This window comes from Ornithodoros turicata, chromosome 4 (genome assembly GCF_037126465.1).
Source record: "Ornithodoros turicata isolate Travis chromosome 4, ASM3712646v1, whole genome shotgun sequence".
NCBI lineage: Eukaryota > Metazoa > Arthropoda > Arachnida > Ixodida > Argasidae > Ornithodoros > Ornithodoros turicata.
The window spans coordinates 48,235,402-48,263,384 of NC_088204.1; the positions used below are offsets into that span (position 1 = coordinate 48,235,402).

The 27,983-nt window shown below is 41.9% G+C and overlaps 1 protein-coding gene across 1 annotated transcript in view; it reads right to left on the reverse strand.

Moving 5' to 3' along the window:
* LOC135391500 (ankyrin repeat and fibronectin type-III domain-containing protein 1-like) overlaps positions 1-27,983 on the reverse strand; it is an 865,331-nt gene that overhangs the window by 817,330 nt on the left and 20,018 nt on the right. The window contains exon 2 of the mRNA XM_064621768.1: positions 23,586-23,713. Coding sequence (XP_064477838.1) covers positions 23,586-23,650 — 65 coding nt within the window. The 5' untranslated portion in view covers positions 23,651-23,713. The remainder of the gene's footprint in view (positions 1-23,585; positions 23,714-27,983) is intronic.

Consider the following 27,983-nt stretch of genomic DNA (forward strand, 5'->3'; position numbering starts at 1 on the left):
TTACAAAAACTGGTAACTCGTTACTGACGTTACTCGTTCCTTTTCTTCAGAGCGGGGGAACACATTTCGGCACTCTGTGTGGCGCAATGCATGCAGATTTGAAATGCGTGACGTGTGACTCAAAGTATTATTGCAGTCCCTCGCTGGATGTGTTGTCGCCATTTCTCTTGTTTCCGTAATCTCCGACCATGACTCCTTCCCAAGAATGGCCACCAATTGTGCTATGGCTACAAAAAACGCGTTTCGACTTCTAGCCTTTTCTTGTCTGCTAAGCTTCTGAGCGCTCTAAATTATGACGCAGCCTCTCGTCTGTTTTTGGGAACGGTTGGCGATCGGTGGCACGAAAACCAGTGTTTTTTCTTGTGTTTTCGTAATCTCCGATCACCCCCACTTCGGAAACAAGGGAGAAGGTCCAGGCAAACTGATATAGACTCATGGTAATGGGCCGAGAGACACGGAACATGAAGGACGGACGACAAATTTCGAGTATCAGCTTCTTCTGAAGTGCAATTCCTCATTAATAAAGAGTTGAAGGCAAGTGACGGCATGCTCGTTGGCTCCCTTAACTATGCTGCGGTAACGTAAACGTAACTCGTTACCTGTGAGTAACGAGAACTCGTTACTTTTGTATGTTGGTAACGAGTAACGTATTTAGTTACTTTTACCTGAAGTAACGGGTAACGGTATTTAGTTCCTTTTTTTCGGTAACGGGCACAAGTCTGGTTGGAAACCCAGCCCACCTCGGCATCGCAGAAAGAGATAACGCAGGCATGGCTTATCACGTCCGACTTTCGCTGGGATAATGCTTTCCCTCTCCCAGTTTTAGGAACTGTTACTTTTTCTACTATCACTCTGTGGGCTGGCTTCGGAACCTCCTTTTGTCGGGCTGCGAACGACTGCGCTCAGAAAGACATCGCGCGTTATGGTCCGGTGCTCCGAAAAGCATGATATTCGGCGATTTTTTCCGACGGGATAGCTCGTGAATATCAGTGTCAATTATCATGAAATTGAGTGAATTCGGCACGCTCTTCATATTGGTGGGGTAAAAAAGTGACCTTCCCTTGGCAAATTTCTGAGTTCAGTTCGCAAATATTTGCATAATTAAACTTGGGGTACATAACATTAACTTTACAAGGTGGCAAAAACCTAATAAGAACAAATGCCGTTGACCGCATGATTCTAGGTGGCGTAGTTTTTTTATTATAATTCAATGACACGTTTTCTGGGACACCCTGTATAACTGGTGAAATTTAGATGTATATAGTGTGCATAGTTGTATAATAGATAGTTGCATAAGTGTGTATATATTGCCTGTGTTTTGCGTGCCGATAGTCCTTTAGTGTAGCCATCAAACTACTGTGTGTTGAGGACCGCTTGTGTATTTCGTTCATAATAAATTTTCCCTTAACAAACAAATAGGCACTTTTGTTGTTTGTCGTAGCTGCAGCACAGCTTTGCACGTAGGCATTTATCTTGACAAGGAAAATATTAGACATACACTCTTAAAAATGAACTTCACCACATAGCACGCTCCTAGCCAACCACCATCCCGAATGACAACGTTCTCGACCCTGATTTGTTGAAAACGGGAGGAGGAGCCTATTTTGTGCTGTGCATAATGGGCACAAAATAGGCTCCTCCTCCCGTTTTCAACAAATCTAGGGCGAGAACGTTGTCATTCGGGGTGATGGTTGGCTAGTAGCGTGCTATGTGGTGAAGTTCATTTTTAAGAGTGTACGTGAACAACCATCGAAACGTCACCCTCCTTTCAATCAGTTTTCTATAGTAACCGTCCTAGTAACAGTAACGGTTTCATGCCTATACAGGCATTCAATCCTTCAATTGGTTTATGTTATGTCGATGCACTGTATTTTAGCAATTAGAAGCATGTCAAACACTGTCTCTCCGCCTATTTCCACATGCCACCCAAGATTGTCGTACCTTGTGAGATCAGCGCTAGGTAGGTCCTCCGGCACAAACTGTTGCTACTGCTAACAAAAAGTATGTAAATACGAAATGAGATTTTTTCACTCGCACATACGACCGCACTGATGCATCATAAAACTGTGTTAGACGCCTTCATGAACAACTTTTACACGACTGCAAGTAATGTGCTTCCAATTCAAGTCGTTTACGGTGTTTGGACGTAATCTATTAATGCTGTTTGCTCAAGCAGGAGTGTGAGAGGAACAATGTACGGAACAGAAAAAAAAAGAAAAAAAAAAGACTGCAGAAGACCTCGAAAGACTTCTCTTATTTGAAACCCATTTCTCAGCCTTTCTTATTTTGATGTACTTTCCTTACCGCAGCCGTCTAAAATAGGACATGTTCTAAAGAGTGTCTGCAAAAACGCTGACCACGAACCCAGTGAAGCTCTTACAAAAATTGAATGGAACTTGGCGTTTTCCAGCCGACCAACTTCCGTGTCCTCTCCCTTTTTTGTCCGATAGATGGTATTAAATGAGGAACTTTTAAATCAGAAAAGTAATGGGGAAAGAAAAAAGAAGTTTACTGAAGGGGCAGCGAGAAAGACTAGCGAAGAAATAAAACTCCAACTGTGGGAAAAAATAGTCTCCGTAAATGCTCCGCAGTGCAAAATATAATCACAGCGAATTTTAAGTCATCTTGATGTGATTTTGCAAGTGGCGTCCAGGCGAGCCAATATGAACTGGGAAACAGTTCTGTCTCTTATACCCGAAGCTGTCAAGTCTTCATACATAAGCCACGATGAAATCTCTACAGGATCGTTCCCTATATCTTTGTCACTCCTGTAAAAAAAATTCACTGGACGATTACGATAGTCGGTAATGCGAAATTTGAGCGCAGCTGTTGACGTTGAGCTATACACAACAGTTTTTGTTTTCCACACATAGTACTTTCTTCAGGTAGCACGCCTATCCCAGTTCGTGAAGTCGTTGTGATGTCGTTGTCCATGTTGGTGAGGTACAGCACGGTTATGTCTGTTGCGCGACTCAGTGCCACGAATACCAACTTTTGTGGATGACTCTTTGCATAGGACTACACGACTTTTTCATACGTGCGATTTTGCGGCCGCCACAGTCGCAAGTTTGGAGCCAAGCTCACCGAACTGCAACCAGATGCACGCCGGGTTCGTATTTCCAAACCCGCTCCTGTACAACAGATCGCCGCCGCCGCCTCCAGTTAGCGCGCCGGCGGCGATGTACTGCGTATTGCGGCGGCGACAGAAAACCCTCAAGTGTCATGGCGGCCGCTATATTTGTGTTCGGAGCAGTCTTGGGTAAGTTACTTCTAAAAAGTAACTGAGTTACAGTTACAGTTTATCTGCCAAAAATAGTAACTAAGTTAAGTTATAGTTACTTTCTTGGTCGAGTAACTAGTTACAGTTACAGTTACTGAGAGAAAGTAACTTAGTTACATTACAGTTACTTTTTATAAAAATGATGACCATGAGAGGGTGATACAATGAGGCTTGTGCACATGACGTCACGCGCAGCCTTTGAGCGCCTTGGAACCACGTGACATGGGAAAAGATGGGGATGCGTCACAGGCGTCTTACTGCGTGCCGAATGAGGCAGCAGCGTGTATTTTTACAATTTCCTCTCGTAATTGCACGCGTACCTCGACAACTCACGGCATGCCCCCTTACTCTGACTCCGCTGTGCCAATATGTTTCCCAATGTCACGTGACCACACATGACGTCACTGCACAAGCCTCATTGTTAAAAACATACATTTATTTACATTTACTGAAGTGCGATAAAAGTTGTCTTGTACTTCACCAGAAGCAGTATAAGTTAATACGCGGTTATGCCACACGGAAAAATACATGTGCATGCAACGTGGCGCATCGCGGTGAAAAAGAAAAGCACGGTGACACGCACGCCTTTCGTACCGTGTAGAGAGAGAGACATACACAGGGACAAGGTGCTTTTTCAGCCTTCTATTTGATTATCTCAACTTGGTAAATGCCTAATATTAGCATCGGACACTGGAAAACCTTTTATATTCACGCTTGCTCGTGCAAAAATGACCTACTCTCATTAGATGTCCCGAAGCTCCCGGGCAGGAGAATTTGCCATAATGCTGTACAAATTGATGACGGCCCCTTTGTGCCATTTTACAACAAGCGAATACATGACTTTGTGCTATTCAAAGTGGTCTGGCAGTTCCAGTTTGGCGTTGGTGGTCTCAGAGTAGTCTCAATAATTTGTACAAAATTTCATATTGAAAATTACTGGTGGGTGTTTTCAGAGCTTATCTGATAAAACCAAAGCCGTATCACTAGCCATGCGATTCTACCATCATTAATGTGCCGTATTGTGCCCATCAGACTGTAGTGGCAAAATAGGGTGAAGGCTGTTCAAGCGTTGGAGGGTGTGTGCAATAAATGAAAATGTTTCAGTACCAAAACAAATGTGCAGGCACTATGATATGCATGTAGATCAAGCAAGTAATTCACTCTGCAACACATAGTGATTTCATGGAAAGGACACAGCTGTGCAACGTTACAATATCAGTCTGTCAGCACTTTTGATTGTGGAAGCTGGGATACGTTAGAAAACATGGTGAAGTGACGAAGACAGGGAACATACGAAATGAACAAAGATGACACATCACTCATCTGATATGAATAACTTGTGCCTTTTTTCATAGCATGGTAGCGCATGCTATGTTTTACAGGGCTGCAGTGCTCTTGGAATTGCAAACACAGCATCCTGTGGCACTTAAACCTCAATTTACATGTATGCATGTATGTGATGTAAGGAAGTAGTGACATGATGGTTTGAGTATGATCAAGATGAGGTCAAGTGAGTGTGTGAGCACCGGTATTGGATATTTTTTTAGTTAACCCCTATGTCGTCTACATATTGGCTGTTGGTGCGCCATATGTGCTCGGCAGTTCCGGGCCGAAGCTACGACTTACACATTGACTACGACTACATTGTCAGCAGCACTTTAACCATAGGAACACCCTTCGTTGCAGTCTTCTCCAGATTCGCTGTAACGACTTTTCGTTGGCAGCTCTCCTTGGCCCCGTCTTGCACCCCAACCAGTGGGCTGTCACTGCCTCGGTTTTCTCAGAGACTGAGGACTCGTGAACTGCATGTGACGCCGTTCCAGTGCCTTTTTTTCTTCTTTCTTTCCTTCTTTTTCTTTCCGTTTCTTTTTTCTTTTTCTTTGTTGGAATAGCAAGCCGGCTCTTTGCCTGGATAACTTTTCCTATCTATTTTCTTAATAAACATATACCCTCCTACGCCTTGACCAGTTAACGTGTGGACCTAGAGGTCTGTTTGCCCACTGTATTACTTCTTTCCTGGATAATAATAATCTGAACACGGATTTACACGAACATACACATATGTTTGTGTTGCTCATGCTCAAGCTTGTTTCGTCATGGGTTTCGTCTACCACCTCGGCTGCGTTTACGCTAGTTTATCAATCCCAAACGCCTTAGCTCCATGATTTATATCTGTGGCTCAAGTACCCTTTGCTGTGTTCTGCAGAACGAATACGGCTTTATTTTACCGTATTATCCCTAACAAAATACTCACTTTTTAAAAAAAATAGGATTTTGGTGCATTACTTTTGTACCACAAACAATGCAAAACAGTGCACATATTAAGGATTTTTACTGCATATTTCAAAGATTTTCAGTGCATAGTTGCATGCATATTTTGGCACTGTTTAGTGCACATTGATTCAAGCACTAATAATAACAACGGCGGTCAGTATTGGGGGTAACTCATTACTGTAAAGCTACCTTCCTTTATTCAGAGAGCTGACGAGAAGTTGACTACATTGGGGTGTCCCCTTTATACTTTTAAACTTAACTCGTCGCTTTTGAGCTCCAGTAACTTCTTGAGAACTTTTTCGTTTTTTAGGTTACTTTGTCAAAGTATCTTGGGGTAAGTTCCAAGTTCCTTTTGAGCCTTAACATTACCGCAAGAAGAAAATCCCAGCAAATCCCTGTCTTGTATTGTATTTCCTACATGATTCAGAACTGACAGCAGAAGGGATGCTGATAATTTGACCAAAGTTTGACCAGTATTTTTTGCTGATTTTATATTCTCGTCAGTGTTGTCCGATATTGTCCACAGTCCGACACGTATCACGCAAAGCGGTGGATCTGTTCTGGACTTTGTTTTCTGATCTTCTCGAATCGCTTCCAAGCCCTTTTCTGCGAATATACATGATGGCATATCAGATCGCATAGTGTCTGTTTCATGCGAACTGGCACAACCTGTCTGCTCGTCCGCTGCCTTGAAAACCTTCTATGACTTTAACCACGCTGATGATACAAGTATTATCGATTATCTTGCTTTAAATTTTGACGGTTTCGCGGAAGTATTGGGCAATTGCGACAACATAGACGAGGCCTGCATATCTTTCAAGGGTCTTGTTGACACGTGTATGCAGCTGTTTGTACCATACCGAGTTAAGAAAGTGCGGCAAAATAACCATTGGATCACTCGAAAGGTCTTACAGCTAAAGAGGCGGATTTCCAGAGTGCGGAAACGTAAGGTTGACAGCGCATGCCTATCTAGATTGAAACAAATACTGAGGGCAGAGATTAAGTCTGCCAAATTTAGATTTTTTAATGTTACCATGCATAATTGCCTTAAAGAAAGTCCCGAAAGATCCTGGCGCTACCTAAGAGGTCCGAAATCATGCGTTAATCGGATCACGCATAATGATGTCGAGACCAATGATGCAGGGCTTATAGCGAATGTTTTTAACGAATACTTCGCAAGTGTTTTTACAACAGACAATGGAGACACGAACTTGACTCTTGTTGATAAGACTGTTTTCATTCCTGATATTGTTATATCTGAGGAAGGAATTCTGGCGTCTTTGTTAAATCTGTCTGAAAAAAAAAAATCACAATGTCAAGGTGACCTAGCTGCTAGATTTTTAAAAGCTGTTCACGATGTGGTGTGCCAAGTACCTGGTTTTGCTTTTCAACAAATCCTTGTGTCTTGGCAAGATACCAACACAGTGGAAGTGTGCACACGTTGTACCTGTCTTTAAGTCCGGGAGTTCTTTGTGTCCTCTCAATTACAGGCCGGTATCGTTACTACCGGTTTGTAGCAAGTTAATAGAACATTATGTCTGTAATCACATGATCTGTTATCTAGAGCAAGACGGCTTTTTCACCAATGCTCAACATGGATTCAGGCGTGGGTTTTCAACTATTACCCAGCTAATTGAAACTCTTCACACACTAGCCGACGTATTGAATAATAATGGTCAGGTTGATATTCTGTTTTTGGATATATCGAAAGCATTTGATCGTGTTTCTCATGTTAAACTTATGAAGAAGTTGTCTTCTATTATCAATAACGAACGCTTAGTTAATTTGTTACAATTTTACTTGAAGGATAGGTTGCAATTTGTTGTCGTCAATGGTTGTTGTTCGTCCAGGGCAGAAGTGCACTCAGGGCTACCGCAGGGTTCCGTCCTCGGTCCCGTACTTTTTCTTATTTTCATTAATGGTTTAGTCAGACGGGTATCAATACATCGCAAATTGTATGCAGATCACTGCATTCTGTTCAATAGTATAAACACTTTGCAACATCAGGTAGTACTTAATGACTCACTGGATCGCATATCTGAATGGGCCACGAAATGGCAGATGGATCTGCATCCGGTTAAGTGTGTTCAAATGAGAATTACACACAAACGCTGCCCCCTTTCTTACTCCTATTCGCTAAATAACGTGCCACTCCGTGTTGTCGATACTTACAAGTATCTCGGAGTTGTAATATCTTCAGACCTGCGTTGGAATAACCATGTGGATCACATCACGAGAAGAGCAAGTAAGCGTCTCTAATACTTTAGACGCTTTTCCGTTTTATTTTGTTGCTATTTGGTACACTTGCTGTACTTCAACATACCTATGTTTGTGCATATTATGCATGCTATTTCTCCTGTTCATTGACACAGTTACCTGCTGCAGAAGTACTGAATAAAAAAAACATCAGGTGAAAAGCTCAGTAGATTCTTTGTTGTAGTACACAGTGCAGTTGTTCAAAGCTATTAATTACATAAAGAGGGGCCAACAAGTATCAGCAAAAAAGTAAGCAGACAGAAAAGGACATCATCTGAATGTATTAGCAGGACTCCATTTCACAGCTCATTATAAGTTGGAAAATACAACCCGAATCACACATCCCCCTGAACCTGAAAAGGTAGGACGCCACAGGTGTCCTTACACACGGAAGTGTTATCTTTTGTGCATGCACTATGTACGGACCTAAGTACATGCAGTTACTTCTTGCTGTTTTTGCAGATGCGCCATGACCATGTCATAATTCGACGACGGTTTATTTCTTTAATGACTTAATTCCAATGGTTAGGATATTTAATATAACCAAGTAAACTTGTATAGCGCAAGTTCAATACAATTCCAATATAATGTTCCACGTAAACAGCTTCAGAGAGAGTGGTCGCTATGAAGAATCGCAGCAAAGAACGTTACGACGGGATTGACAAGCGTTATTTCTCATACTGCTACACTTCAACGACGGTGCACAAAAACAAAGCTTTAGCCTATATTGGTTTTTCACTCTTCGCGCTTTGTTTCTCAAAATAATTTGAACGACAATGGGCATTCATGCCATCGCAAACCGGAGGCACGAAGCAGCAGCACATCGTCACTTTTACTGAAAACGTTGACTATCCGTGGTATCACGTTCTCAAAAGCAAGGCACATAAATGTTCGAAGAACTTGTACATTGCTTATCGTCATCCAACGACACCTAAACATATCTATCAATTACTTTTCACTCATTAGCAGTCCAGTAACACGCTCCGACCACAAACAGTGAGACAACACACAGCAACACAGCACAGCGGCCGCCATGACATTTCAGGATTTTCTGGCGCGCGCTAGAGGCGGCGGCGGCCAATCTGTTGTACAGGAGCGGGTTTGGAAATACGCTTCCGGGTTCCGAAGCGTGCCATCCACAGGGGTGGCATCCAATGTATTGCTCCGTAGACGAAAGCGTGCTGGCTGAACGCAATGCATCCTGGACAGGTCCTGGTCGTACGTCACAGCAAACGTCAAGGCACACGTGACCTTAAAGATGGCGGCGCCCGTGATCGGCGGCCAAACCGTTTGTAAACAATGCGGTTGTAGACGACGTTTTGGATGTTTTTCGATCACGGTAATTATTTTTATCCGATAATCTCGCAGTAAAACGCGCAGTTTTACACATAAATCCTCGTATTGTTGACAAGTCCCAAAGATGTGATGACGACCGCGCGTTAAGACTTACCGAGCCGGTGCGATGTACAGGGTGTGTGCAGAAAAACATGACCCGCATTTAGGCACATAGCTTGTTGCCTACCTAACTAACGAACTTCCGGTGGCGCACGATGGCGCATTTATGCGTGCGAAATCTGTAGAAAAATTGTGGAAGCCATACCCAGCTTAAAAAATAAACGGAACAACGAAAACGTCGGCTTCCGTGCATCAGAATAGGACAACATGGTGGGCAACAGGGTGTATGTGAAAGGGCAACATGGTGCACGTAGGAGAGTTGTGTTCAAGTACCGCTAGGGGAGCTATCGGTGCATAAATCGAAACGATGTCCCACATGGATGCTAATCGGCAGTGCCCCTAGCGGTGCCTGCACATAACTCTTATGAGACCGAAATACACTACCATGCAGTGTCATGACCGCCCTATTCCAATGCATGGAAGCCCATGTTTTCGCGCTTTGTTTATTTTTTTACATTGAGTATGGCTTCCAGGATTTTTTTGTAGCTTTCGCACGCATAAATACGCCGTCGTGCGCCACCGGAAGTTCCTCGGCTAAGTAGACAACGAGTTACATGTAAAAATGCGGGTCATGTTTTTCTGCACACACCCTGTACTTAAACTATACTAAAAAGCCAGACGGCAACCTGCATCAGAAATAGGCTCGACCTGTCAATCACAGTTTCGCTCCTCTGATGGTTTGCTTTTTACCAAGGGGGTCCCCATGACATCATACTGCCACCCAAATTGGCGACGAAAACAAACATAGTGACCTGGATTTCGCGACGAAAAATGTTCACAGACTACTCTGATTTTACACTGCAACAACAGCTTTATTTTGAGAGCGGGGTTTACGCTGCAAATGCACATCCTCATATGCGTTTCTCGGAAATCAGTTTCAACTTACGCTGATCCATCGATATCTAACCGAAAATAATACGTTTTGTCGCCGGTGTTAGGCCTAGTGAACACTGCGATCGCGGCGTTTACAACGAAATCATAACGAAAACGGCACTGTGCTGTACAATCTTATATTTAATTGCTGGATTTCATGGATATAAACATTCTTGCCTTTTATATTCAAACTATTTTTGTAGATTTGTTTAAAAATCATACCGACGACAGAACATTGTCTGATACAAACTGATTGTCGGCTAACAGTGATGATGATGGAATTGCTTGCCGTATACAGCAACGCCGGTTAGCTCTAAACTAAGATCAAGCGCCTTAATCTTCAAGTTAGCCGTCATTTTTTTTCTTCAGTAACGTTAGTTAGTGACGCAGGGTGAATTCCAGTAACGCTAGCTAACGTTAGGGAAAGAGCGTTGAGTTGCAATTTCAAATTCAATTTCATTTTTTAAAAAACTGACCCATTTCCAAAAAAGAACTGACATTGGTGAAACTGGCCCATAGTCGGCCACGCTCAGGCGGGCAACGTCACGACTATCGCAAGGGGAGATCATGCGTCCTGGGCCGACATCACAGGGAACTGTGCCGACATTTGTCTTAAACCGTCTGAGGAAAATCGACGGAAAACGCCCAGATCACACAGCCGGCGCCTGCATTCGAAGCTGGGTCATCTCCCAGTCTCTGCGTGGAACAGTGTACTCGTGTGGCTACCCAATGGACTTCTACCACGAGTACTGACTCGCAGTTCATCCAATTAATCCACCATTTTGTTATACGGATTTTTTCTCTCGTGACATGTACTGAGGCACTTTGCGATGCCTAAGATATTTCGCAGGCACAACATCGCCCGCGCTTTGGATTAATATAAATCTATACGCTTTTTAAAAAAAATGAATGCATGCACTTAAGCTGTCCTGCCAATGAATGTCCTCGTTAGCAGGTATGTTTAGTGGGGATTGTACAATATCTACGCATGATTTTTTCCCCTCCAATCACATGTGGCGCTCACCTAAAGAGGTCTATTCATGGGCTTCTTTCACCACAATCAGGTTACGTTTGTTGCATTTGTTTCACAAGAACTCGTCTTTCAGGTTTCACACGTAATCAGGGCTTTAGGTATGAAAACGCACATGGTCTCTACTGTAGTAAAAACGCACAGAGACAGACACACAGACACACACACAGGGAGCAAATCATACCACTGCTTCTTCACGAAATTGCCTATACGACGGAAGAGGTTTGTAGCTAGAGCGGCCAGTCTGCCTTTCTCTGAATAGTGAAAGTTCGCAAGACAAAAAATGGAAGGGAGTTTCGTACCAACAAGAAGGTGAAGTGTATTGACATGTTTTGTTAGTACCGCATTTGTACTAAATTCTGTACTTCCAACAGCAACAGTTATATATCAGTATGATGTTGATTATGTGGGACAATTTTTCGCTGCAGGAACAGCGCTACCCCATTGGGTCTGGTTAGACGGGGACGACAAGGATAATAAAGGAATGCGCAAAAGGTGACTATAAGATATCGAGCAGGCCGGTCGATCGCAAAAAGTTGACAACGGAGAGCAGGGCGGTTCAGTTTCATCCAAAGAGTGTCCCAAAAAACGTGTCACTGAATTATAATGAAAAAACTTCACGCCATGCGGCCAACGGCATTTGTTCTTACTAGGTTTGTGCCACCTCCTAATGTGAGTTTCATGTAACGTAAGTGTAATTATGTTAATTTTGTAGACCTGAACTTGGAAATTTCCCAAGTAAATGTTTCTTTTTTACCTCACCAATGTAAAGAGCGTGCCGAAGCTGAAATTCCGTGTTCCGTCTAGTACATCGCGACCTATACAAACACTTTTGCATAGGTTTCGCCTTAACGTTCCGTATGGTCAGCAGTTTCTCCATAAAGTCGGCAGGGCTAGTTCAGCAAGCTGTCCAGTGTGTGCATTTGTGGAAAACACGGAACACATCGTTATGCACTGCACAATATATGCATCCCAAACAGCTACACTGAAGTCTGCTCTAGACAGCTTGGACAATAGAACCTTCGATATAGTCGAGGTGCTGAGTGTATGGGAACCCGGGAAGAGAGAGCAGTGATATGGATTATGGGGGGGGGGGGTATTTTAGGGCCGCATTCTAGGCATGTGTCGTCGAGTTCCCCGTTCCTGTTAGTTTCTCGCAATTCATTTCACTTCTTTGGGGATGTAGCTACGTATGTTCACGTACAGTTCGGTGACCAGGAGGTTTGATGTTTTTCTATTTTTATCTTTTCATTTTTCCTTTCATTTAGGGGATCTTTATGGGAGTAGCAGAATTCTTCAGGTGACGAATTCAATATCTCCCGTTTTTTTCCTATAATCAAACTCAAACTCAACATTACATACGAGTTCAATTTATCCTCTTTTTTTCAATTTTTATCTTTTCATTTTTCTTTTCATTTAGGGGATCTTTATGGGAGCAGCAGAATTCGTCCGGTGACGAATTCAATATCTCCCGTTTTTTTTTTTCCTATAATCAAACTCAAACTGAACTTTACATACGAGTTCAATTTCTCCTCTTTTTTTCTATTTTTACTTTTTATTTTTCCTTTCATTTAGGGGATCTTTATGTCGTCAGGTGACGAATTCAATATCTCTCGTTTTTTTCCCTATAATCAAACTCAAACTCAACGTTACATACGAGTTCAATTTCTCCACTTTTTTTTCTATTTTTATCTTTTCATTTTTCCTTTCATTTAGGGATCTTTATGGGAGTAGCAGAATTCTTCAGGTGACGAATTCAATATCTCCCGTTTTTTTCCTATAATCAAACTCAAACTCAACTTTACATACGAGTTCAATTTCTCCTCTTTTTTCTATTTTTATCTTTTCATTTTTCCTTTCATGTAGGGGATCTTTATGGGAGTAGCAGAATTCTTCAGGTGACGAATTCAATATCTCCCGTTTTTTTCCTATAATCAAACTCAAACTCAACATTACATACGAGTTCAATTTATCCTCTTTTTTTCTATTTTTATCTTTTCATTTTTCCTTTCATCTAGGGTATCTTTATGTCGTCAGGTGACGAATTCAATATCTCCCGTTTTTTTTCCTATAATCAAACCCAAACTCAACTTTACATACCAGTTCAATTTCTCCTCTTTTTTTCTATTTTTATCTTTTCATTTTTCCTTTCATTTAGGGATCTTTATGGGAGTAGCAGAATTCTTCAGGTGACGAATTCAATATCTCCCGTTGTTTTCCTATAATCAAACTCAAACTCAACTTTACATACGAGTTCAATTTCTCCTCTTTTTTCTATTTTTATCTTTTCATTTTCCCTTTCATTTAGGGGATCTTTATGTCGTCAGGTGACGAATTCAATATCTCCCGTTTTTTTCCTATAATCAAACTCAAACTCAACTTTACATACGAGTTCAATTTCTCGTCTTTTTTTCTATTTTTATCTTTTCTTTTTTCCTTTCATTTAGAGGATCTTTATGGGAGTAGCAGAATTCGTCAGGTGAAGAATTCAATATCTCCCGTTTATTTCCTATAATCAAACTCAAACTCAACTTTACACACGAGTTCAATTTCTCCTCTTTTTTTCTATTTTTATCTTTTCATTTTTCCTTTCATGTAGGGGATCTTTATGGGAGTAGCAGAATTCTTCAGGTGACGAATTCAATATCTCCCGTTTTTTTCCTATAATCAAACTCAAACTCAACATTACATACGAGTTCAATATATCCTCTTTTTTTCTATTTTTATCTTTTCATTTTTCCTTTCATCTAGGGTATCTTTATGTCGTCAGGTGACGAATTCAATATCTCCCGTTTTTTTTCCTATAATCAAACCCAAACTCAACTTTACATACCAGTTCAATTTCTCCTCTTTATTTCTATTTTTATCTTTTCATTTTTCCTTTCATTCAGGGGATCTTTATGTCGTCAGGTGACGAATTTAATATCTCCCGTTTTTTTCCTATGATCAAACTCAAACTCAACTTTACATACGAGTTCAATTTCTCGTCTTTTTTTCTATTTTTATCTTTTCATTTTTCCTTTCATTTAGGGGGTCTTTATGACGTCAGGTGACGAATTCAATATCTCCCGTTTTTTTCCCATAATCAAACTCAAACTGAACTTTACATACGAGTTCAATTTCTCCTCTTTTTTTCTATTTTTACTTTTTATTTTTCCTTTCATTTAGGGGATCTTTATGTCATCAGGTGACGAATTCAATATCTCTCGTTTTTTTCCCTATAATCAAACTCAAACTCAACGTTACATACGAGTTCAATTTCTCCACTTTTTTTTTCTATTTTTATCTTTTCATTTTTCCTTTCATTTAGGGATCTTTATGGGAGTAGCAGAATTCTTCAGGTGACGAATTCAATATCTCCCGTTTTTTTCCTATAATCAAACTCAAACTCAACTTTACATACGAGTTCAATTTCTCCTCTTTTTTCTATTTTTATCTTTTCATTTTTCCTTTCATGTAGGGGATCTTTATGGGAGTAGCAGAATTCTTCAGGTGACGAATTCAATATCTCCCGTTTTTTTCCTATAATCAAACTCAAACTCAACATTACATACGAGTTCAATTTATCCTCTTTTTTTCTATTTTTATCTTTTCATTTTTCCTTTCATCTAGGGTATCTTTATGTCGTCAGGTGACGAATTCAATATCTCCCGTTTTTTTTCCTATAATCAAACCCAAACTCAACTTTACATACCAGTTCAATTTCTCCTCTTTTTTTCTATTTTTATCTTTTCATTTTTCCTTTCATTTAGGGATCTTTATGGGAGTAGCAGAATTCTTCAGGTGACGAATTCAATATCTCCCGTTGTTTTCCTATAATCAAACTCAAACTCAACTTTACATACGAGTTCAATTTCTCCTCTTTTTTCTATTTTTATCTTTTCATTTTTCCTTTCATTTAGGGGATCTTTATGTCGTCAGGTGACGAATTCAATATCTCCCGTTTTTTTCCTATAATCAAACTCAAACTCAACTTTACATACGAGTTCAATTTCTCGTCTTTTTTTCTATTTTTATCTTTTCTTTTTTCCTTTCATTTAGAGGATCTTTATGGGAGTAGCAGAATTCGTCAGGTGAAGAATTCAATATCTCCCGTTTATTTCCTATAATCAAACTCAAACTCAACTTTACACACGAGTTCAATTTCTCCTCTTTTTTTCTATTTTTATCTTTTCATTTTTCCTTTCATGTAGGGGATCTTTATGGGAGTAGCAGAATTCTTCAGGTGACGAATTCAATATCTCCCGTTTTTTTCCTATAATCAAACTCAAACTCAACATTACATACGAGTTCAATTTATCCTCTTTTTTTCTATTTTTATCTTTTCATTTTTCCTTTCATCTAGGGTATCTTTATGTCGTCAGGTGACGAATTCAATATCTCCCGTTTTTTTTCCTATAATCAAACCCAAACTCAACTTTACATACCAGTTCAATTTCTCCTCTTTATTTCTATTTTTATCTTTTCATTTTTCCTTTCATTCAGGGGATCTTTATGTCGTCAGGTGACGAATTTAATATCTCCCGTTTTTTTCCTATGATCAAACTCAAACTCAACTTTACATACGAGTTCAATTTCTCGTCTTTTTTTCTATTTTTATCTTTTCATTTTTCCTTTCATTTAGGGGATCTTTATGACGTCAGGTGACGAATTCAATATCTCCCGTTTTTTTCCCATAATCAAACTCAAACTCAACTTTACATACGAGTTCAATTTCTCGTCTTTTTTTCTATTTTTATCTTTTCATTTTTCCTTTCATTTAGAGGATCTTTATGGGAGTAGCAGAATTCGTCAGGTGAAGAATTCAATATCTCCCGTTTATTTCCTATAATCAAACTCAAACTCAACTTTACATACGAGTTCAATTTCTCCTCTTTTTTTCTATTTTTATCTTTTCATTTTTCCTTTCATGTAGAGGATCTTTATGGGAGTAGCAGAATTCTTCAGGTGACGAATTCAATATCTCCCGTTTTTTTCCTATAATCAAACTCAAACTCAACATTACATACGAGTTCAATTTATCCTCTTTTTTTCTATTTTTATCTTTTCATTTTTCCTTTCATCTAGGGTATCTTTATGTCGTCAGGTGACGAATTCAATATCTCCCGTTTTTTTTCCTATAATCAAACTCAAACTCAACTTTACATACGAGTTCAATTTCTCCTCTTTTTTCTATTTTTATCTTTGCATTTTTCCTTTCATGTAGGGGATCTTTATGGGAGTAGCAGAATTCTTCAGGTGACGAATTCAATATCTCCCGTTTTTTTCCTATAATCAAACTCAAACTCAACATTACATATGAGTTCAATTTATCCTCTTTTTTTCTATTTTTATCTTTTCATTTTTCCTTTCATCTAGGGTATCTTTATGTCGTCAGGTGACGAATTCAATATCTCCCGTTTTTTTTCCTATAATCAAACCCAAACTCAACTTTACATACCAGTTCAATTTCTCCTCTTTATTTCTATTTTTATCTTTTCATTTTTCCTTTCACTCAGGGTATCTTTATGTCGTCAGGTGACGAATTTAATATCTCCCGTTTTTTTCCTATGATCAAACTCAAACTCAACTTTACATACGAGTTCAATTTCTCCTCTTTTTTCTATTTTATCTTTTCATTTTTCCTTTCATTTAGGGGATCTTTATGGGAGTAGCAGAATTCGTCAGGTGACGAATTCAATATCTCCCGCTTTTTTCCTATGATCACTCTAGCTCAACTTTACATACGAGTTCAATTTCTCCTCTTTTTTTCTATTTTTACTTTTCATTTTTCCTTTCATTTAGGGGATCTTTATGTCGTCAGGTGACGAATTCAATATCTCCCGTTTTTTTCCTATAATCAAACTCAAACTCAACTTTACATACGAGTTCAATTTCTCGTCTTTTTTTCTATTTTTATCTTTTCATTTTTCCTTTCATTTAGAGGATCTTTATGGGAGTAGCAGAATTCGTCAGGTGAAGAATTCAATATCTCCCGTTTATTTCCTATAATCAAACTCAAACTCAACTTTACATACGAGTTCAATTTCTCCTCTTTTTTCTATTTTTATCTTTTCATTTTTCCTTTCATTTAGGGGATCTTTATGGGAGTAGCAGAATTCTTCAGGTGACGAATTCAATATCTCCCGCTTTTTCCTATAATCAAACTCAAACTCAACATTACATACGAGTTCAATTTATCCTCTTTTTTTCTATTTTTATCTTTTCATTTTTCTTTTCATTGAGGGGGTCTTTATGGGAGCAGCAGAATTCGTCCGGTGACGAATTCAATATCTCCCGTTTTTTTTTCCTATAATCAAACTCAAACTGAACTTTACATACGAGTTCAATTTCTCCTCTTTTTTTCTATTTTTACTTTTCATTTTACCTTTCATTTAGGGGATCTTTATGTCGTCAGGTGACGAATTCAATATCTCCCGTTTTTTTCCTATAATCAAACTCAAACTCAACTTTTCATACGAGTTCAATTTCTCCTCTTCTTTTTCTATTTTTATCTTTTCATTTTTCCTTTCATTTAGGGGATCTTTATGGGAGTAGCAGAATTCTTCAGGTGACAAATTCAATATCTCCCGTTTTTTTTTCCTATAATCAAACTCAAACTGAACTTTACATACGAGTTCAATTTCTCCTCTTTTTTCTTTACAAACAAACAAAAACTTTACGTTTCCTAATTTTCTTTAGGCATTCTGAACAATGCTGGTACTTCTTGAGCGTTGAGCCTAAGCTGCGAAACCCCCTATGACATCAGCATTAATCGTTCCCATTGGATCTGAAGCAATGGTGCCGGAACATCACAGATGAGATCAACGGTGCCGGATCTCGTGTATTTGGTGGATGCGACTTTGTCATTTTCCATGTCGAAGCAACGTACGTGAAACAGACGAGGCGTTACTGTTAAACTGTCCCTGTCCGTCGTCTGTTTCGCGTTGGTTTCAAGTCCAAAATCTTCTTGCATTTGTATCATTTTCTGTTCGGTACTGTTTACCACGATCCTTATCCTTCCTTCTGCATAAACTCCGACTTAATGTATCCTTACTCCGCAATTCAAACACACGATTATATACAGTCATACAAGCTTATGCTCTATAACTGCGAGGCGAAGATTGAACCCACTCTCATAGACTGTGACAAAACGGAGAGACAGATACGTCATGTTCAGTTGACTAGAAAAGAATCAGCCGGAAGCCATTCAGTTGGCTGCAATACTACGCCCTTGTCCTAACACATGCATATGTAACGCCGTCCGGGTCTTCGAAAATCGAAAATCGATTCGAAAATCGATCTTCGAAAATCGAAAATCAAGTATACACTAAAGACCAGGAGGTTTGATTGACGCACGTGGTTTCTTCTCTTTTTCTTTCTTTTTTGTCGGAAATCACTTGGGCTGCTTCTCAATTAATGTCCATATCATTCATTAAGCACTCACAAGCAACAACGTATGATACCGCAGCTCCAATGACCATCATCATCACGTAGTTATCGATGTTGTATAACAACACAGAGTTACGAATCTTCTAGGGAATCAATTGCTAGACTTCCCTCGTAACACGTGTACAGCTGCTATCGAAGACCGACCGCTCAAAACGAAAAAGGGATGTCCCATATAACCATCTTAATGGTGGATACCGTTGACAAGATGACTGATATGCGGGCTCCTCACCTTTTGGATTTCTTACGATGAAACGCCTTTTTGAGACGAAGCAGTAAAAAGGCCGCCTTGTCGAGGCTTAGTGTTCCCGTCCGGGGTGGTGCTACGGTAGTCGCCTTGGTCGTCGTCGCGGAGCCGGACGATTCACATGAAGGCGACCACATGCTGCCATTCATTATACGCAGTGCGACGGAAGTGACACGCACAATGCCTGGGTACCTTCACTGAAGATCATGTTATGCACATTCGCACACATCATAAATTTTGTCGCACGTTTCACATTTCCGCAGCGTGCGAAAATAACCGGGATGACAAAGTTGATAGCAGTGCTGTTATCCACACACTTACGCCCTTCAAGTGAAAACTGTTGTGTTTCAACAATGTTGACGTGATGCAAGATAATGACATCTCGTGCAATGGTGAATTTCAAGTGTCCTGTTGCGGGAATGTCACCATGATGAATTCGTTGGTCCTGCAAACGTCGTATCCACTTAGAAATGCACCACTTTGACGAGAAATACCTTTCGCCAGTGTCTCTTAAAGATTCCTAATTCCAGTTCGTACAAAAACTGTGTAACGAAACTGTCGTCGTTCACTTGCTGTCTGGAAATATTTCGCGTCGCGAACCACCACTCTTTGATCAATGTCAACTTCGACGAGTTACTTCATCTGCTGACTCCATCGCAAGTCGGTTATGCACCCGTAAAAGCCTGTCTTGTTTTCTTTTTTTCTTTTTCTGCCTCTAATTTCCTCTCATCACGGCGACAGTAGAGCCGACAAGAGACGAGGAATGAACCGTTTCCAACTTGTCAGTACCTGTGCACTGTTGTATACCGCCAGTGGCAGAAAGACGAAGAACCTTAATATATGGTGGGCAACACTGCTCTCAAGACGCTCGTAAAACACGCAGTAAACGAACTCCAGGGAGCGACGATGGAACGCAGGTCAAAAGAGTGCGAGGAGCTTTCCGCAAAGGGGTGATGGACAACCTCAACGCAAGACATTCCAAAGAAGCATATGCACTTCCTGCGTTTATGGACTCGGTGTGAATAAATCCGAGCTGCCTCAAGGTGGCCACAGTTGTCTGCGACGCTGACCGTAGGAGTTGCTGGAGAACGGCACAAGGTCTAATGATGTCCACGAAGGCGGCTTTGGTGAGGTCACTTCTATAAATCAACAGCTGAGGAAGCACGTGGGCTCAAGCCGAAACGTCGAGTGGAAAGACCAAAATCGGGGAGTTTTACGAGATTAGTTACACATCATTTATCTATAGCATGCAGACAGAGCGTAGGTAAATCTCGGAGGTAACGTGCGAGAGCCGAAACGTCGCTAGGAAATGTTCTTGATTGACACTGAGTTCAAATTACTGCACCAGCGGTCCACAACACCATCACTTTCACAATACACACGCGAGTCGCTACCCAGAAAAGCACTAACGCGAGCGTGATCTTGAGAGGCCTCAGTGCGCGCGGACTACGGCTCATGTAGCTCGCCACGGTTTGGGGCATGCTGGCCGCTCAGGCCCGTCAGCTCCTCGGGGTCGGAGCTCAAGCCTACTGCTGCAGCGCCATCTAGTATACGCTTGTGTGGGGCGCGGTATCGTCAGTGCAGGAAACAACCGATAGGTGGGCATGTGGGACAACTCATGTCAGACACCGAAAGCTGTCGTGTTTAGCGCGACTTGCAGCTTGCCGGGACACTTGTTGTTGAAATTGTGCCTGCCACGATTCATTACTAGTGCTCGGATCGGGAATATCCCAAGTCCTCAAATACCGGGTCCCGGCTCTTTTTGACACCCCAAAACGCCGGGGTTTGCTCGAAATAACCTCGGGATTTTGAGATTTTTGTCGCATTCGGCATTTCCCGCGTCGGAGAAACCCTGGGATCTCCTAACAAATCCGGGATTTCGGGACTTGAGTGGAATACGGCAAATGCCGCAATCGCGACGCAGATCGAACCGTGGAATTACGAGTTGTTTAATTTCTAGCAAACGTTTGAGTAATCTGCAGTTGTTTGTCCTCAGCTGCCTCCGAAGAACCCTAATAGCGTAGGCATATTTCCTTCCTGGAGTTCAAAGGGCTCCGATTGTCAACGCCTGAGCTTCGTGCATTTATGTGCCCTTTCGAGGGGTATCGCCGGCATCGAACGGCGTGTTTGGCGTCGTGCTCATGAACAACAGAAAAACGAAAAAAAGGGGGCTGGTGATCACGGGGGTCGGTTTAACCTCTACGATGAGCACACAAACGAAAAACAGCAACTTCCCACAAAAGTCAGGCGATTCAACCATCGTGTGGTTTCACTTATTGCGTGCCGAAGATGGACTGGACGCTAAATACACGAGATCTAGTAAAATACTGAAAACATGTGGGGACTCTACGAAAATATATCTTACAACGTAACATGAAGCACTGACTTGCCAAATATACCATCTGGAGATACGACAGCCCGTTATCCTTCAGCATTCCCTGTTGTTTGGCAGGATTTGACGCTTTGATTATTCAGTTTTGTAGGCCTAAGCTCGGTTTCATCTGTAACAAGTCGCTCAAGAAAGGGTCCGTCCTAACAGTCTCATATCTGACTCTGTATTCTACTATATCGTTTACTGAATAAATAAATAAAGAAAGAAAAGTGCCACCAGAGCGCTCAAAGTGCTGCAAAATCTACCTGGAGGCATCTCATGCCAAGCAATTCGGGAGAAAACGTAAAGCAGGCTTCACCTGATAATGCTCCCATAGAAGCCATTTATTAGGAATTGAAAAGCGCGTGCAGCACGTTCCGTTGATACCGCTTTGCATTGGTTCGCTAGTGGGACATTGCCATTGTCATAGCGAAACAGTTCATCCAAATGTCGTTGGCGAATGTTGGGGTCTTCGAGGTTCCATTTCCGTTCCAAATTTCCAACCCGTAAAGGAGGTTTCACGCGATGCACTGAAGCGGTGGTTGAAGCCCTCGACCTAGAGAGTATAGCGACAGCTGCTTCGCGGCGTTAGCACGAAATTTTTAAAACTTGATAAGATGGAAACCTTTGGACAAACCTCCACGACAAAGCTCTGCCGTCACGGAGAACGAGGGCCTAGACCATTCCCATTGGTTCCCGCAAACACGTGACCCCGCCACCAGCTGCATCACTCGAAGGAATGCCTGCCATAGTGTCAGAGGCGGATAAGTTTCGCTATTGGCGGTGTCGGTTTTCCACACGTCTATTGGAACTTTGAATGTAGGTTTACATCGTCTTTCACATTTACAAGACATAACTCAGGGCCACACTAAGGGCTGAAACAGTATTTATTTTATTTTGTATTATTAATAATCTCGCTGAAAGACTGAGTACGCAAAATATAAAGCAGCGTGTGTCGGAGACTTCCGGCGCACGTCAAAAGAACCCCCCAGGTGGTCGGTATTATTGGCTGACCACTCTTACCCCATAATAAGCAAGCAAGCAGTCCTACCCTGCGACACGTGCTGCATGTCACCACACAAATAGGCTGACCCGTGCACCTTAAGTGTAAATCTACTCCCAATTTGAAAGAACATAGTAGAAGATTCTAAAAGCAATAAAACCCCAGTGCAGGGGACACGGACAGACGAAACAGGGACGAAAGCACTGTACCACCAAACAGCCCGGTTTTTATCGCTTTTTATCGTAGTAGAAGAGCCTTGAGCTGGAGAAAGGAATGACATAGAGACATTCCTTCCTCGAGCTCAGGGATGTTCCCTTAAAATATCAATTTTACGCTTCCACGAATTTTGGAAAGAATTTGGTAGTTTTGGATTCTCCGCAAGACCAAGTGACTTGACCGAGAGCGTTTGTCTCCTAGAAACAGCGCACTTCTCCACTCTCCATCCAACGTTGGAAGACTATTAGTACCTGTGATGAAGAAATGATCTTCCACACGTCAGCCCATAACGTCATGCTTCTCCGAACTATAAATTAATTTCATCGCGTCACACACAATATTTTGAAAGAATACTGCGCGAGCTGTTTTGCTTCTTGGGCGCCAATGCAAAGACAGGTGCTTCGCCCATTCTAATTTTGTCATGCAGGCCCCGTTCTCATAAAAGGTAATCAAGCCGGTTACTCGCTCTACGTGGTCCGTTTTAGGACTGGCTGTGAGACATTCGAGGTGAATGACAATTTGACATCGCTTTCGTGTCATTTATGCAAGAAGAAGGAAATAGTGTTTCTGGATGGCGCTTGTGTCTTCAGATTTCAAGTACGGGCGAAACTGGCAGCGATTAGCTTCTAAGAAAATGTAACCAGTTTCACTGTGAACGATTATGACATGTTTCCACATGTTCTCAAAAGAAACAACAGTGATTCATGCACTCTGTGGGATATAGCAATATGATTTTATCAGTTATTAATCGATATAACAGCGCATATGGTCGCAATTGGCTCGTTTTTGTGCTCCAGGTAACTGAACATGTGACATCCGAATGGACGTAAGTTAATAAGCCCTCCCACGGCTGTTGCTAGGAAACAGAGGTCAGCAGCTTCAACATACATTTAGCGTTGAAACCATTTTATGATGCTGACGGTGATGATTGTTGGTACAGTTTCTCATAATGCTTGTAAACTGTAAATCGTTTAACAGATTCCTACCGCATGAAATGGGAGACGTATTAGGCACAAGTAGTACACAGCAATTACTAACCTGAAACAGAATGTAGAGTTCCCGTGCCGTAGGAACTCTCCTTCTTGCCAGTATTGGTACAGATCTCCAACAGAGTTTAATAAACCGGAGTTTCTATCTCCAAGAATAACTCACCTAACAGCCAGTATGGCCTCGACGCTGTCAAAGTCCTCCAGGTGACACGACAAAGGATTCGACATAATGAAGTTGCATCTGACGATGATCTGATGATGATGATCCCGTTGATACCTTTGCACTGTTTTCTGCAGAGACCGAAACGCGATTACAATTCTGATAACGGTGAGGACGACGATGTGACAATGACGTTATGAGTGTGACGCGCACAAACACACTAAAACAATCAAATCCCACTATAGAGAAAAACAACGAATTTACATTTTATTAACTGTACAGGAATTACGTTCGCGCAGCGTCGGAGATCTGGAGGATGCAGTGCGCATGGGCGACAAGCTCGAGGAGATCAAGTTCCCCACAAGCACAGATACCCGCCTTATCATTATCGCCTTCACGCGTATCGCTATTCGTGACTGGAATTAGTTGTGCTCTCTGTGCGCTATAAACGTCCCACGAACCATGCTGAGGATGGGCAATCCCCTGGAGCACCACAGGCATTCCTAGCCATCGTCCATATTGTATTTATAGACTATTATTTGTGTTCACGTACCAATATTTTCAGGTGGTTTCCATATTATGTGTTGAGACACATAGTCCTGTACACGGCATATCGACTCGCTCTTAAATGTATTGAACATTCGACATGTTCCATACGCTACAGCCAAGCAGTAGCCTTTCCTGATGTATAATTTGTAATGCTAATTTTTTCTGGATATACATACTTTTTTCTTTATTTTTTTGAAGCTGAGCAGTGTTCACGAAGCCTCTAGCCTATTGTGTTCAACTTGTCCCATGATTGCACTAAATACGTGTGTAACGAGATTCATGCAACCCATCTGGAGCAATATGTGGATGTATTTTATACGTACATAAGAAATTGTGCATGAATACATATCGGGATAGGAAAATGAATGTGTGGAAGTGGTCTAATATTGTGCCTAATGATCCGAAAATTAACATATACATAAGGTCTAAGTTTAGAGGTTTTGCATAAATTCAGGTATATACTTGGTCTAGTCTTATTCTGCTAAATCATGTATCGGTGCTGGCTCAGTTGATTAAGCCCCATCCAGTTCAAGCGGATATGTCTAAAAAAGGTTCGAGTCTGAGCTAGAGATGTACGGATAATATACGTACGTGGGTGGTTCCATAAGTTTCCGGCCCGAGGTACAAAATGCGCGCAAATTGGAAAATGCGATTAAGGACGCGTGGCGCCATCTGTTGGAGGGCAAGCACCACCCTCAACCCTCTCCGTGCTTTTGTCGGTTGGAGAGCGGCATTTCAAACAGCCAGGGTGCACTCTTCAGTTAAAATGGAAAAAATCAAGTATCGCGCTGTGATAAAATTCTTGACAAAAGAGGGACTTTTGCCTAAAGAAATTAAAGCGCGACTGGACAACATGTACAGGGAAGCCTCTCCGTCGCACACAAAGGTAAAAGACTGGGCTAAGCAGTTTCGACTGGGGCGAGAGTCCATTGAAGATCATCCACGCGATAGTCGTCCAGTGGAAGTGGTGACACAAGAAAATTTGTCTCTTGTTGAGGAGGAAGTTCTGAGCGACAGGCGTCTGAAGGTGAAGGAAATCTCAGAAAGGCTGGGGCTTTCCAAAACAACCGTTTTTCGCATCATCGGCGAGGGCCTTCAGATGAAAAAGGTCAGTGCGAGATGGGTGCCACGACTTCTCTCGTCAGTTCAAAAGCAACAGCGCGTCGTCTGTGCCAAAGAGTTTTTGGAGCACTGTCAAGAGAACAAAGAAGAAATATTGAAATCAATTGTCACAGGGGATGAGACTATGGTGCTCTACTATGATCCTCTTTCGAAAATGGAGTCGATGGAATGGCGCAAACCAGGAGAAGCACCCCCAAGAAAAGCCAAGGTCACCCAATCCACAAAGAAGATCATGGCAACAATATTTTGGAACTGTCACGGGATCCTCCTAATCGACTTCAAAGAGAGGAACACCACAGTGAATGCGACTTATTATGCTTCACTCCTGCACCGACTAAGAGACGCCATCAAGGAAACGAGGCGCGGCAGGTTGAGTCGAGGTGTCCGGTTGCTCCAGGACAATGCCCCTGTCCACACGGCTTCTGTTGCCAAGGCTGCACTGAAGGAGTGCGGCTTCGAAGAAATCCATCACCCACCCTACAGTCCAGACTTGGCACCGAGTGACTGCTTCCTGTTCTCAAACTTGAAGAGGGATCTCAGAGGACGGAGATTGCAAAACGATACTGAGGTGTAAGAGGCAGTTTTCCAGCATTTTGCGGACAAAACTTCGGACTCTTTTTACAAGGGTATAAGAATGCTGGTTGAAAGGTGTCAAAAGTGCATCGAAGTTAATAAGGGTGACTATGTCTAAAAGTGATACACTTGTTTCGTCTCTATAACTATTAAAAGTTGGTCGGGTCGGAAACTTATGGAACCACCCTCGTATATTAGCGTCACGTTGACACCCTTACAGGGAGGTGCAAGGGATTTATCCAGACCTCCCCTCCCCCTCTCTCCCCAAGAATCTCGGAGACACCCCCTAAAATTTTGTGAGATTACGCAATATTTCATCAAAGACAATGAAAATACCTGGGAGTAGCCTACATGTTGTGACCCCCCGGCAGATTCTGACACAGCCCGACAGACGAAATTCTGGGTAAGCCACTGTTTCGGCCCATGCGTTAGACATCCCTTAGGCATCCCTTTCCTCTATATTTAGAGGTCATGTAGGCATGCTACTAGCCCACCATGGCTGTCTCTGACTTCGCAGATGGATTCTTTCTTAATGCTTGAAACAGCGTTAGTTGAAACAAGGCTAAAAGAGAGCATCAGTAATGGAAATTAGGGAAGGAAGCCGTCCGAAACTATTCGTTACAACTTGTCCCTCCAACACAGAGTTCAGCGCTGTTCATCTTGTGAACAGTGCCGGTGGACAGCTTTGAATACTTCGTGAGAATGTACTAAGCCAGATTGCGAGAACAGCAGTATCCGCGCTCCAGGAGCGTGGAGGTGTAGCCTAGAGCACTGCCCGGGCCGCATTTCTAGGCCCAGACCCGGCCCCGAGCCCAGCCTTCCTTTGATTTACCCGCCCGGGCACGGCTTGACGGCTTCATAACTACCCCGGGCCCGGCCCAAGCCCGAAGGATTCTTAGTTCCTCGGCCCAAGCCCGGCCCGAGCCCGAGAAATTTACCTGTGAGTCTGACAAGCATTGACTGTACTGGAGATGAGCTGCGGACGATGTGCATGCTCCGCGTGGTCTAGTCGCTCGGCGTCCTTTAAGCTGGGAAAGTCGCTGTAGGTTGATATTTCAACTGAGGGTCGCGCCCTGTCTGGTGCCCTTTGCCCCTCTTGTCTGATCGCTACTCTCGCCGTCTTCGCGGTTACTTGATGGTCATTTTGGTATTTCAAAATTTTTACTTCCCGCCGGCGTACGGGACAGTCCTTGTCTTTCGTTTCATGCCCCTGCCCATTTCTGAGAGTGTACAGGCCCATCTCACTGACTGCTGTCGTACGCAAGCTTCTTGAGCACATAATCTGTTCTAATGTTATGAATGACTTGGGGCACAATAATATCATGTGTAGTTACCAGCAGGGATTCTGTAAGAAGTATTCGTGTATTTTCCAGCTATTTGAATTTTTTGTAGCCCTCCATAATAGCTTGCATGATCATGTGCAAACATTTGTGGTCCCTTGGGTTTTCGAATAATAAATAAATAAATAAATAAACAAACCGATGCTCTGTTCATCGACTTTCGCGAGGCCTTTGACAAGGTATCTCATCAAGGTGTATTATATAAGCTAAAAACTCTTCAGCATTCAAACTATTAACCGGGTAGGAGCATTCCTAACTGGTCGCAGTCAGAGCCTTATTTTCGATAATAAAACTTCTTCCTGTGTTGCTGTAGAAACCAGGCGTACCGCAAGGTTCAGAGGTCCGATTTTATTTTATTACACATCAATGACTTGCCGCACTATGTATCCTCTAAAATTAGATTATACGCTGACGATTGTGTTATAGAGGCTATAGAAATGTAAGTCGGACCGAGGACAGTTTATTGTTCCAAGCGGATCTGAATAATATAAGCAGATGGTGTGCGGATTGGAAAATGGAAATTAACATATCTAAAACCAAACACGTCTCATTTACAACAAAGAAAAACCTAGCAACAAATAGTTGTACTATAGATGGTGACCTTATCGAGAAAACTGCTTCCTTTAAATATTTGAGAGTTACATTTACTAGTGATCTTTCGTGGAAGGTTCACATAAATTATATTACAGTCAAGGCCAACTCTAAGTTAGGTTTTCTTAGACGACCTATTTACTTAGCATCGACAGAGATTAAACGTTTAGCATATACAGCGCTTGTCCGACCTTGTTTGGAATATGCCTCCAACATCTGGAACCCT